This window comes from Lipotes vexillifer, unplaced genomic scaffold, assembly GCF_000442215.2.
Source record: "Lipotes vexillifer unplaced genomic scaffold, Lipotes_vexillifer_v1.1 scaffold977, whole genome shotgun sequence".
NCBI lineage: Eukaryota > Metazoa > Chordata > Mammalia > Artiodactyla > Lipotidae > Lipotes > Lipotes vexillifer.
Window position 1 is genome coordinate 3,023,672 of NW_006783088.1, and position 14,030 is coordinate 3,037,701.

At 39.5% G+C, this 14,030-nt stretch overlaps 1 protein-coding gene across 2 annotated transcripts in view; it reads left to right on the plus strand.

Annotated features, from left to right (window-relative positions):
* The window catches only part of CKAP5 (cytoskeleton associated protein 5), a 108,652-nt gene that overhangs the window by 89,663 nt on the left and 4,959 nt on the right, over positions 1-14,030 (plus strand). The window contains exons 34-41 of one of the 2 annotated variants that reach the window (XM_007455767.1): positions 988-1,161; positions 1,383-1,503; positions 10,220-10,399; positions 11,120-11,307; positions 12,286-12,361; positions 13,087-13,275; positions 13,368-13,505; positions 13,934-14,017. In XM_007455767.1, coding sequence (XP_007455829.1) covers positions 988-1,161; positions 1,383-1,503; positions 10,220-10,399; positions 11,120-11,307; positions 12,286-12,361; positions 13,087-13,275; positions 13,368-13,505; positions 13,934-14,017 — 1,150 coding nt within the window. The remainder of the gene's footprint in view (positions 1-987; positions 1,162-1,382; positions 1,504-10,219; positions 10,400-11,119; positions 11,308-12,285; positions 12,362-13,086; positions 13,276-13,367; positions 13,506-13,933; positions 14,018-14,030) is intronic. The other variant, XM_007455768.1, reaches the window with a different exon arrangement.

Here is a 14,030-nt window from a genome sequence, read left to right on the forward strand (position 1 = left end):
CTAAATAGTCTTGTGCCTTCTTTCACTGCTTTTCCGTGGACAGAATTATGTATCGCACTTATAGGATGTAAGTACTGCCTGCTAATTTCTCATTAGCAGGGCTCTTATATCTTTCTAACTTCTGACTTGGATTCATCCCCTCTGGAGGGCTATTGGTGTAGACTTTATAACCAGATAGAGGGTGTCCAAGTATCCCATGAATCAAGCCATCCCTGAAAGTCCACTGGCTAGCAGAAGTGTCAACTCAATGTCATGTGGCTAAAATATGGGCTCACCTTCTTCCTTGTGTTATGTTTGGCCGTGCACAGGTTCCTATTCGTCAGATAAGGCTGAGTAAAGTGCATGCAACCCAGAATGGGCTTAGGGACTCAAAAAACTGCCTTCTAAGCAAGATAGCTCTATTTTGGATCATATCATGAGTATAACTTTAACCAATTTGAATTTGGAGACTGTGAATATCTATTGCTTGGATGTAATGGTGGCCTGACCTGAGAGTGAATATTCCTAAAAAGAGGTGATTGACTGTCCCTCAAGTATAAAATTTACTGAACACCGCATGGGATGATGCTTATAATTAGAAAAACGTAAACACTGGTTAAATTGGTAGAAAAGAGCCAAGCAGTCTAGATATTTCTTAAATTTTTGCCCATAAGTAGTGAGCTTTGAGTCAATATAAATATTCTTTATTATTTCCTGCCCCAACTGGAATAGCATACAAGGTTTGTTGGCTTTAGTGAACTAGAGAGAATACTTACAACTTGGCAGTACTGTAAGTACAAGTCAGTCTTCTCTCTTAGGATATTCATGAACCAGTGTTGTTGCCCATTGAAGGCACTTGCTTAGACTCAAGGACTTAAATCATTCAGGAGGGCTGAAACCAGAAGTTGAACATCTGTCTTGCAGCTTTGAGGCAGCTGGCAGTGCTACTCTTACCCTTTGGTTAAAAAGTCTCTTTTAGTTCAGGAGCCTCCTTTTTGCTTCCCTTAGCCAAGCCCGAAGCATGAGTGGGCATCCTGAGGCAGCCCAGATGGTTCGCCGAGAATTTCAGCTGGATCTAGATGAGATTGAGAATGACAATGGTACACTCCGATGTGAAATGCCAGAACTTGTTCAGCACAAACTGGATGACATTTTTGAACCAGTCCTTATTCCTGAACCCAAGTAAGTTAACCCATATCATTTAAGTATAAGCAGTTCATGATCATCAGAGTGTATATGTTGAAAAGAGCTCTCTGTGCAGTTAGAACTTTTTAGAACAGATTACTATCTGACTAATAGCAGTTCTTTACTAAAACCTGGATCTAGGGGGGAATTGCATAATTCCAACTCATTGGGATACCTTATAATAAAGATTGAATATTTTCCTTTGCTCCACTCTCTAGGATCCGGGCTGTTTCTCCACACTTTGATGATATGCACAGTAATACAGCATCCACAATCAATTTCATTATCTCCCAAGTAGCCAGTGGTGACATCAACACAAGCATCCAAGCTCTGACACAGGTAATGGGGGTATTACCTATGACAGTCATTCCACTGGTGGCTATACAGGCTGTAATAGTGATGGTTGCACACTGGTTACAGTATTAAGGGAGGCAGGCAGTGTTCAGTACCTCCCTGATGAAAAAAGTGCACAGGGACCACTGCCAGGCATCACTTGCCTCACAGGATAGAGCTGTGATAGAGCCTTGCTCTACAGTTGCATTCTTTCACCAGAGGCTGAAAAACAGCAGTTGGTAGGAACCAGCTCTCATGGAACTTTCTTAGATTTTGGTGGGCAGAGACAAACAAAATATCAGTAACTACTGTGTAAATATAACTCAAATGGGGTGATGGGAGAGAGGGAACTAAGTACTAGTTACTTAGATTGGTGGTGGGGGTTCAAGCAGAGGTCAGCTAGTACAAAAACTCTAGGGTAGGGCTTCCCTGGTGGCGCGGTGGTTGAGAGTCCGCCTGCCGATGCAGGGGACACGGGTTCGTGCCCCAGTCCGGGAAGATCCCACATGCCGTGGAGCGGCTGGGCCCGTGAGCCATGGCCGCTGAGCCTGCACGTCCCGAGCCTGCGCTCCGCAACGGGAGAGGCCACAACAGTGAGAGGCCGGCGTACCGCAAAAAAAAAAAACAAAAAAACTCTAGGGTAGGAATGACCTTGGTGTGGTCCAGGAAACAGTACAGGCCCATGTGCCTGGAACGTAGTGGGGAAGAGAGAGAATGGTACAGGAGATTTGAGAGGTGGATAGAGACCAGATCATGTGGTGTTTTAAAAGCACTGAGGGAGGTTTTGGATTTTAAGTGTGATGGGAAGCCATTAGAGAATTTTGAGGAAAAAGAAGCTACATGTTTTTAAAAAACCTTTCTCTTCTTCCTCTGCTTCCCTTCCCTAACAGTCTAGTCATAAAGCTAGGAGGAGGGTAAAACAAGGTAGGCACTTACCTTGTGGCAAGGGGGTGGGAGTAGAGAGCCACAGTGGCCCAGTGTTAGGGTCTTCAAGCCCAAACATTGTGAGGAGGCTGTCATTCAGGAGGGGTGACACACAGCCGGGAATCAGAGCCAAAGCAGGAAGAGGAAGATGTCCGTGGGGCAAGCCGGTGTGGCATGACCCCAGGCAGGGTGAGGAGGACATCCATGTGTGTTGGAGGGGAGCAGGGCGGCATGCAGCTGGCTCAGAATAGGGAGTCAGAGCCAAAGCAGAAGATGTGGGCCTGGGGAACAGCTGGTGGCAGAGCTGGGAGATTGGTTACAAACAAAGGGATTGGTCAAATAAATAAATATAATAAGGAAAATGGGAGCCAAGTTTCTTACTGTCAGAGAAGGGTGATACAATATGGAAGGACAAGAAAATAGAAACTGTGGTGTTGGACCGGAATTAGATGTGTCAGTATGAACTCATGGTTTTCAATACACAGATGTAGAAATAAATATCAATGTAAATGTATGTGCGTATGTGTATATGCGGTATATAAATGTATGTTACAGATGATATGCATATATTCCCTAGCTCTTTTCACTGAGAGGACCTGAGAACAGCAACACCCCAACAGCAATGAGCACCCCCAGATCTTGTCTCCTAAATACCACTTTCCTCTAAAAGGAATAACAGCTCCTTAAGAAATGGCAGATTCCAGAGCTGAATCAGGGAAAGTATTGGATGATTCTGGAGTATCTTGTTGTGCTAGACAGCAAGGATAGGCTCAGAGAATTGTAGGGACATGTCAGAAGGACACACAGGCCAACTAGAACAGACTCCCTGTTGGAAGAGAGCACAGTTTGAACATCAGAATAAATAATAATAGTAATGAGTGATAACCCCATAAACAATACAATTTGTAAATTTATTGAATTTAATAAAATAGGAAACCACAAGTCCATGCACATATAAGCTAATTAAAAATTTGAAGAGAAATGGAATATTTAGTTTCATAGTACCTCTCCACAAAATACAAAGGGCTAATATATTAAAAGTACCCCCAAAATACAAAATACCAAGAATAATTTGACAGTAGAGAAGCCTAGCAGGTAACCACCTTGAGTGATCGAAGTAAACATCATCAATCATATGACAAAATGAAATCATGTACCACCTGATAGGATCCAGTGGGAATTCTGCATTACTTCGCCGAGATTCCTGATGTCATCTATTCATGAGAAAACATCAGACAAGTGCAAATTGAGGGACATATTCAAAATCTCAAGGTGAAGAAAGTCAAGGAAAGAATGAGGGAACTGGTCTAGAGTGCATGATTCTAGACAGGCCTTTTCACTATAAAGAACGTAATTGGGGCAACTGGAGAAAATGGGATAGAGCCTGAGGATTAGGTGGTAGTAACATCAGTATTCCTGACTTTGATCTTTATATCATGATTATGAAAGAGCATGTCTTGTTAAGAAGAAATATATGATGGGACTTCCCTGGTGGTCCAGCGGGTAAGACTCCACACTCCCAATGCAGGGGGCCCAGATTCGATCCCTAATCTGGGAACTAGATCCCGCATGCATGCCACAGCTAAGTTCGCATGCTGCAACTAAGAATCCCGCATGCCGCAACTAAGAAGTGCATATGCTGCAACTAAAGATCCTGCGTGACGCAACTAAGACCCGGCACAGCCAAAATAAATAAATGAATAAATATTAAAAAAAGAAATACATGCTGAAGTATCAAGAGGGTCATGGAGCATCAGACTGACAACTTGCAAATGATTCAGGATTTTAAAAAGTTCTTTTACTATACTTCCAACGTTTCTATAATGTTTGAACTTATTTTAATTGGGGAAAAAGTCACTTCTGGCCCCTCTATGGAGACCAGATTACAGTCAGGGCAAGAGTGGATTCTGGGAGGCCTGTTAGACTATTAGGAAGCTGTGGTCGAAATTCATATGAAAGATATGTGCACTAAGACGATCATTGTGGAGAGGAAGAAAAGTGAATGGTTTCAGGGTATCTTTCAGAGGTAGAGTCCACAGGACTTGGTGATAGATTGGATATGAAATGTAAGGGAGGAGAGGAGTCAATAGTAACTCCTTGCTGTTTGGCTTGAGCAACTGTGTGGATGCTGGTGCTGTGTACGGAGATGGGGAAGGATGGAGGAAGAGCAGGCTTGAGAGATTGGAAATCAAGAGATACGTCTTTGCTATGTTAGGTCTGAGCAGAAGGGCGGAACCGGAATCCCAGCACAAGGTTTTTGACGTTGCTTGACAAATAGTCTCCTGTTAACACTTTTGCTGTTGGAAGAAAACAAATGGCGGGGAGTCTGGAAAACAGCGACTTGAATGCATGCATCCCTGTTGCCTTTCTCTGTCAACTTCAATCCAAACCCATTTGCCTTTTCTGAGCAGAGGAGCTGGTGGGTCTGGTGGGTTGTATCTGAAGTGTCTAAGCAAATCTCAAGCTCTGTCTGGTACAAGTACAAGACTTTTTCCCATATGGGCCTAAGGAAAACCTGAGGTTCAATAGTGCAGAGCCCAGAGAAGAGGATCAAAACACCAGAAATCCTGGAGAGAGATCTCTCTTCATCTGTGGAGATCGGTAGGTGCCCTAAAGGAAGGGCAGTGGTGGCTTATGTGAGTGTTAATAGGAGTACCTGGTGTTCTCCCTTGCCCCTAAGGAACTACAGGGAGCTGAACAAAAGGGCTGAATTCACTCTCTGAGGCTGGCAAGTCTCTGACTTTTGTACCTGTAGAGACCAAACAGCAGAAATGCCTGCTCTTGGTACTTTGCCAAACGACTGACAGCTTGCCAGTTGGTATACCACAAACCTACAAGGGCAGAAATGCTCTGTCTCCCATTTATTGCCATTGTTGAGGGTTTCCAAAAGGTATACCCAAGACTGAATCTTGAATATGTAAAGAGTAATAACATGCCTTAAGGCACCCAGTAACTGGGAAGAAGAATAAAACAAAATAACCAGAACAGCAATGTCCTGGCAAAATGAAATTGCTAAAGGAGACAAGATGACCACAGTGGGGAAGGGCATGGGGTGCAGAAAGATTCTTCCAAGCAAAAAAAATATGGTTTTAGAGTTTTAAAAAACTGAGTAGATGGACTGAAGGAGATAATGATCACTACAGAAACGGAATTAGTGACCTGAATGACAAGAGTGACAAGATCATTCAGTGCGCAAAGGACCGTCTTTTAAACAAATGATGGTGGGAAAAATGTTTATCCACATGCAAAAGAATGAAGATGGACTTTTTTTTTTTTTTTTTTTTTTTTTTTTTTTTTTTTTTTTTTTGGGAAGCCCGAAGATGGACTTTTATACCATATGCAAAAATTAACTCAAAATGGATCAAAGACATAAATATAAGAGCTAAAACTATAAAACTCTTAGAGACATAGGGGAAGACCTTCATATAGTGATTTTGGTAGTGATTTCTTGGATATGACACCAGGCAACTAAAGAAAAAATAATTAAATTGAATTTCATCAAAGTTAAAACATTGGATGCATCAAAGGACACTATCACAAGAATGAAAAGGCAACCTATAGAATGAGAGAAAATATTTGCCAATCATATATCTGATAAAGGATTAATATCCAGAATATATAAGAACTCCTATAACTCAATGACAAAAAAACAAAACCCAGTTCAGAAATTGACAAAGGACATGAATAGACATTTCTCTAAAGAAGATACACAAATATCCAATAAGCAAGTAAAAAGATGTTCACCATCATTAGTCATTAGGGAAATACAGATCAAAACCACAATGAGATACCTACCACTTCATACCCATTAGGATTTTCTTTTTTTTTTAATGGGAAATAGCAAGTGTTTGCCAGGATGTGGAGAAACTGTAATCCGTGTGTATTGCCGGTGGGAACATAAAGTAGTGTAACCATTGTGGAAGATAGTTTAGCGGTTTCTCAAAAAGTTAAACATAGAATTACAATAAGATCCCCAGATCCCCTCCTAGAAAGCAGGGATTTAAGCAAATACTTGTGCACCAATGTTCACAGCAGCATTATTCACAATAGCCAAAAGGTGAAAACAATCCAAATGTCCATCAACAGATGAACAGATAAACAAAATGTGATATGTATACGTATTTATATATACATATATATACACAGTGGAATATTATTCAGTCATAAAGAAGAATGAAATTCTGACACATGCTACAACATGGATGAACCTTGAAAGCATTATGCTAAGTAAAATTAATCAGGCACAAAGGGACAAACATTACGTGATTCCACTTATTTGAGGTACCTAGAATAGCCAAATACAGAAACTAGAATAGAGTTTACCAAGGGCAGAAGGGTTGATAGAGAGTTATTATTTAATGGGTACAGATTCTGTTTGGGATAATGACAAAGTTCTGGAAATAGGGATGATGGTTATACAACATTGTGAATATACTTAATGTCATTGGATTGTATACTTAAAAGTGGTTAAAATGGTAAATTTTAGTTATATATATTTTACCGTAATAAAAAAAATAAAACCCTGAGCAACAAAAAATTAAAGTACCTAGGAGTGATCAAGCAGTGTATAATATGTAAGACCTTGACAGAGAAAAGTTTTAAGTTTTGTCGAATGACATTATTTTGTTGTGTTTCCAAATAAATAGAAATATACTGTGTTCTCAAGATTCAGGATTATAAAAATGCCAGCTTCTCCTCAGATAATATCTGTAAATTCAATGCCATTCCAATCAAAATCTTAACTGTTTTTTTTCTGCAGTTGAGAAGCTGATTCTAAAATTTATATGGGAAATCAAAGGGCCTCAGAATAGCAAAGACAGTTTTATTTTAAGACAATTTTTTAAAATAAAAACACAGTGGAGAGGATTTACATCACTGGGTATCAACAGTGATTATAGAGCCACTGTAATTAATTAAGTGTAGTACTGGCCCAGGGAAAAGCAGACAGACCATTGGGATGGAACAAAGAGCCCAGAAATAGACTCACATCTAAAGGAAACTTAGAGCAGAGGAGTCATTAAAAATCTCTTAACAAATGCAAAAAGTAAAAGATATGCTGACCAAATTCTTTGCTGATAACCCAACAAAATTTTTAGTAAATGATATTAATATCACAAAAATATTGGCTACTTGGAAAGTATGAAACACCCTCCTAACTAACTCATCAAAAAAAAGAAAAATCAAAACTGTTAGCAGTGAAGGAAAGCATTTCAGTCTACAACTATACTCTGAAGCTACTGAACTCAGAAAAATATATTGCATGAAATGCATTTATTATTGTCAGAAAGGCTAAAATAAAGGAACTTAGTACTTACACTTAGAAATTCAAAAAATAAAAAAGAAATCAAAAGAAATTTGAGAGTAGGTAATAATAAAGCTAAAATTCATGAAATAGATTTTAAAGATAATAAATCTAAAAGCAGGTTCTTGTTAAAAATTAAAATTAAAAATCCTAGCCTGATTAGAGAGCAAAAATGTAAGTATCAGGGATGAAGAAGGAACCAACCATAGATGTGGAAGAGATTTTTTTTTTTAGATAGGATAACACACATGTAACCCTGTAGAAACTTGAAACAACTGATCCCCCTCCCAAATTTTTTGAAATAACCAAGGAATTTGGGGAGACCATTAAAAAATAAGGAAGGAAACCCAGAACCTAAAAAGAAAAGACAAATTTGATCATTTAAAAATTGTAAGATTTTAATCTGGAGAAATTTATGGTATACTGTCAATAAATTAGTGTTATATTGTGGAATATATTTGCATATGACCATATGACTGATAAAGGATTAATAGCGACAGTAAATAGAACTCTTATTAACTCTTGAGAAAAAGAGAACCTAATAGAAAAAAACTAACTCAAGGATATGAATAGGCAAATCACAGAAGATATCCAGCTGGCCAGTAAACACATGAAAAGATGTTCAGCACCTCCCCTGCCACAGAATCGCAAATTAAAGTAACAATAGATGATCACTTATTTTATTTATTTGTTTGTTTATTATTATTTTTTTGGCCGCACTGTGCAGCATGCAGGATCTTAGTTCCCCAAACAGGGATCAAACCCTCGCCCCCTGCATTGGGAGCATGGAGTCTTAACCACTGGACCACCAGGGAATTCCCAAGATAATCACTTTTAAACCATCAAGAGTGACAGAAAGTAAAATGAGTAGTAAAACATACAGCTGATAGAGAAGCTGAAAAAACAGTACTCTCATACATTAAATGTAGAAATGTGAATTACATGTTAGTGCCTTTTTAAAGAAAGCAATATAGTAATATCTATTATACAGTAATTTAAAATGTTTCATCCTTCAGCCTAAAAAGTTAAACTCTTGGTGCTTTTTTTTTTTTTTTAATTTATTTGACGGTGCCAGGTCTTAGCAGCATGTGGGGATCTTCCTTGCCGTGTGCAGAAACTTTGTTGCAGCTCACGGGATCTTTAGTTGCAGCATGTGGGCTCTTTTAGTTGCCACATGTGGGAATCTAGTTCCCTGACCAGGGGCCGAACCCAGACCCCCTGCATTGGGAGCGTGGAGTCTTAACCACTGGACCCATGGCGAGTCCCATGGCACACTTTTTTTTTTTAGAAATTAAAACACAAGTACCTTGGTATATATATACCCAAAGATGTTTATTGTAACATTATTTATAAGTGGACAAAATATCCAAACTGGAAACATGTTGAAACAGTCAGGGAATGATTAAGTTTTGGTATGTGCACATGTGGACTATTACGCAGCCTTTAAAAATAGAACTGTTTCTGTTGACTTTAGGGATTTTCATAATTTTCTGTTAGGAAGGCTAGATGCAGAGAAGTGTATGTACTATAAATATTCTTATGGAATAAACAGTGCCCTAAACCTTGACCCTATCTATGTTTGCATGTGTGGTTATAAATGATTCTGTGAACATGAAAGAATATATATCAGGTTGTTGATGTTAATTACCTTGGAAAAAGAGTAAGCCCCCCCTCCAAAAATATATATGTTTGTTTTTATTTTGTCCATGTTGAAACAGAATTGTTAAACAGTTCCAGTTATATAAAATTGAATGTGCTTATGGGTATACATGCATAAAGAAATGAAAGTAGGACCACTGGCTTCCTCAACACCAGAGGGCACTATTCACATGGCAGTCTGTATAAATGGTGACCCCTGGACTTGTGCAGTATAGCAGCCCTGCATGAAAGGATGGTCATGAAGATTATTGGCATGATTGTCTCAGGGTGTAATTTATGTAATCATAAAAATAAAGATCTTTTTACAGTAGTGAATAGGAAATACATGTTTTTCCCATAGTAACATTTTACCATTAGTGACAACCAGTCTACTGAACCAAAAAGAACCTGGATCCAGTTGTGGGAAACCTGAGTTTTGAGTTTGAACTAAGTAGCCTGATCTTACTGAGCCTCACTTTTCTCATATGGTAAATGAAGATCTTACTCTCAGCCCTGTCTACCTCTTAGAGCTGTTGGAATGATCAAATGAGATAACGGGTATAAAAACACTCTCTTTAATAAATTAGCATTTAAACATAAGGATTATTATTCCTTAAACTAGATGTTGAGCCTCTTAGAATAGGAGCTGCAGTTAATTCACCTAATAGTCTTGCTCTGTAAATATTTGTTGAATGATTGAGTCCCTAAGGACTAGTTATTTATATGTAAGGTGACTGGGTTTTTTCAAGCTAAGATACTAGAAGTGCTTTGCTAATAAATATTACAGAGACTTACAGTGTATTCCTGCTACTTAGAAGTATGAAGCTTGGAAAATACATCTTGGATTTTTGTTATCAGATCGATGAGGTCCTGAGACAGGAAGACAAAGCAGAAGCTATGTCTGGCCATATTGATCAGTTTCTGATAGCCACGTTCATGCAGCTGAGACTCATCTACAACACACATATGGCAGATGAGAAACTGGAGAAGGATGAAATCATCAAGTTGTATAGCTGTATCATCGGCAACATGATTTCGGTAAGGACACCTCTGCAGACCATGAGCTTCCCTTCAGTCTCTCATCCCACCCAGGTTCTCAGGCCTGAGTTGGTTCAGATGTTCCAGTGAAACATGTGAAACATGTCATCTGTGTAATTTTACATGTAAGCCATTGGCTACTTCCACCGGATGTTGGGCAACACTCCAGCTTACCTTATTGTTAGGATACTTACAGACTACCTGAAATTCTGCTTCCTGCCAGTTTCTTCATCAGTGATGGTTGGGCCTTAGCTGGCTTTTCACAGATGACTGCTCACATTAAAAATACTTTTATAGGGCTTCCCTGGTGGCGCAGTGGTTGAGAGTCTGCCTGCCGATGCAGGGGACACGGGTTCTTGCCCTGGTCTGGGAAGATCCCACATGCCATCGAGCGGCTGGGCCCGTGAGCCATGGCCGCTGAGCCTGCGCGTCCGGAGCCTGCGCTCCGCAACGGGAGAGGCCACAACAGTGAGGGGCCCGGGTACTGCGAAAAAAAAAAAAAAAAACAAAAAAAAAACTTTTATAACAGGAAGGAAGCACACCAATTAATTTTGGCTATTCTTGGCGGTTTGGGAGAGTGTAGTGATTTTTATTTCTTCCTAATACTCTGAATTTTTATAAATACAGTATAATCATTTATTAGAATATGCCACCCATGTTTATCTTCTTTGATCTGTATATTGCGTTTCATGCCTCTCTAATGCAATTATGATTGGATAGCTGTTTCAGATAGAAAGCCTCGCCCGAGAGGCCTCCACTGGAGTTCTGAAAGACCTGATGCATGGCCTCATCACCTTAATGCTGGATTCTCGAATTGAAGATCTGGAGGAAGGGCAACAGGTGATCCGCTCTGTGAACCTCTTGGTGGTGAAAGTTCTGGAGAAGTCAGACCAGACCAACATCCTGAGGTATATCTGTACTCTGAGCATTAGAGCCTGGAACAGCCTCTCTTTTGTCTACCCATAGAAACCAGGAGGCACTTAGATCAGTGGTAAGCTTAGGTTTGCCTGATAAGTTGATTTATTACTCTTCTCTTCCTCAAGAGAAGGTATTCCAACCTGAGACAGCAGTTAAAGCTAGTTAACAACTCAGTAAACCAGCCAGTATTCTGAGTATTCTAGAATAGGACTGTGGAGCTTGTCAATTACCTTCTCTTTTGTGTACATTTCATGTACATTTCTTCCTTTCTCAGCTACCAGTGACAATGAAAAATAGTGACAAGCTTTACCATTTACCAAGTGGTAACTTACAAAGCTTAAATGATGTTTATTTTCTTAATGACTATCAAGTAATCAAAGACAATTCCTGATCCATGAGCTCTCAATTTCTCAGATGGATAAAGAATTCTTACACGTGGCTTTCTTTTTTTTTTTTAATTTTATTTTTTATACAGCAAGTTCTTATTAGTTATCTGTTTTATACATATTAGTGTATATATGTCAATCCCAATCTCCCAGTTCGTCCCACCACCACCACCACCCTCCCACCACTTTCCCCCTTTGGTGTCCATACCTTTGTTCTCTACATCTGTGTCTCAATTTCTGCCCTGCAAACCTGTTCATCTGTACCATTTTTCTAGATTGCACATATATGTGTTAATATACGGTAATTGTTTTTCTCTTTCTGACTTACTTCACTCTGTATGACAGTCTCTGGGTCCATCCACCGTCTCTACAAATGACCCAATTTCGTTCCTTTTTAATGGCTGAGTGATATTCCATTGTATATATGTACCACATCTTCTATATCCATTTGTCTGTCGAGGGGCATTTAAGTTGCTTCCATGATCTGGCTATTGTAATTTACACTTGGCTCTCAATTACTGATTTTAATTGGAAAGCAGGTTTGAAACTTATTAATGCTGTTGTGTTGGGTTTGTTTTCTAGCGCCCTACTTGTTTTGCTCCAAGACAGCCTGCTAGCAACAGCCAGTTCTCCCAAATTCTCAGAGCTTGTTATGAAGGTGAAGTTGAAATAATTTGATCTCTTTCTTTCAAAGTGTGGGGAAAGAGGAGTTGGAACTAACTCAAATCAGTCAAGGCACCCCTGAAAAATATATTTGCTCTCCATTTTTCCCTTCCTCCAATTTATACCCCTAGCTCAGGCCTAAAAAATTCCTGGCCTCAAACAGTGAAAAGGAAGAGCTATCTTGTAAATATCTCACCAGTTCTCCTAGAATCAAAAGGCAAGAAGTTTGATGAGACAAATTTCATTTCTTTTGGGGGAAAAGATATGTATAGATTTATAATATTTTGGTTTATTTTTGGGAGACTGCAAATGAACATATCTGTAACATTATAATACTGTTATTATACTGTAATAGTGTAAAGTATTTTGTCTCCTCGGGTTAGATTTGATTAGGTAATATGAACTACTCTACTCTCGGGTACCAAACAAACCCAAGACAGAATTTCCACATTTTCTCATCGTTTAGGGCCCCATCTCTAGGGAGTGGGAAGGAGGAATGGAGATGGTCAGGTAGATGGCTTGTCACACGTTAGCCAGTGACATGGTTGAAGTAAATAAAACGGTTTGTGTTTAGCAGCTGAACTTGAAAGATGAGGTGCCACGTTCATATCCCTGACCATCTTTTAGAAGTGATCCCAGAGCTTAGGGGAAATGAATGGTGACAGAGATTATCCTAATTCTTCAGTGACTTCTTGTAACTTTTGTTTCTTTTTTAAATAGTGTCTCTGGAGAATGGTTCGACTACTGCCTGATACCATCAACAGCATTAATCTGGACAGAATTCTTCTGGATATACACATTTTCATGAAGGTCTTCCCCAAAGAGAAACTAAAGCAATGCAAAAGTGAATTTCCCATAAGGACCTTAAAAACACTGCTACACACTTTATGCAAATTAAAAGGGCCCAAGGTGAGTGAGAACAGCAACCATTCCCAAGGGAGCTTGAGAGAACGTAACAGATATGGCATCGCTACCATTGAATGTGCACGTTTCTTCCTCAGATCCTAGACCACCTAACAATGATTGACAACAAGAATGAGTCAGAGTTGGAGGCCCACCTCTGCCGGATGATGAAGCACAGTATGGACCAGACCGGGAGCAAGTCTGATAAGGAAACAGAAAAGGGAGCATCTCGAATCGTGAGTGTCCTGACTTGAAAGATTGAGGAATGTGATCTTGTCAAAGGGATAAGCCACCGGAGCCTTTCTTTCTCAGGGCCTAAGATGAAGGCTCAGGGATTGGTCCAATCACCTTGACGTTTTCAAATATAAACTATAAGCTTGGGCTTTTTCTTCCCAAGAAAGGTTTCTGTGTCTGTGCCTAAGGTACTGGTCCCTAGATAAATCCACTGTGAGCTCTAATTAGGGAGGGACTTTCCTTATCAAGTTTAATTGAAAACCTGAGATTGTTAATGTTTCTGCTGCAGCCCCTGCAGCACTGGTGTTTCTGTTATTTGCAGGAACATACCTGGAAGGTCTGGATTTTGAGATATTTTCAGTTTTTATCCAACCACTGGTTCCTAATTAATAATTCAGGTCTAACCAATCATTCCTTCTTGTGTCTTTAGGATGAAAAATCATCAAAGGCCAAAGTGAATGATTTCTTAGCTGAGATTTTTAAGAAGATTGGCTCTAAAGAGAACACTAAAGAGGTGAGAGGGAAAG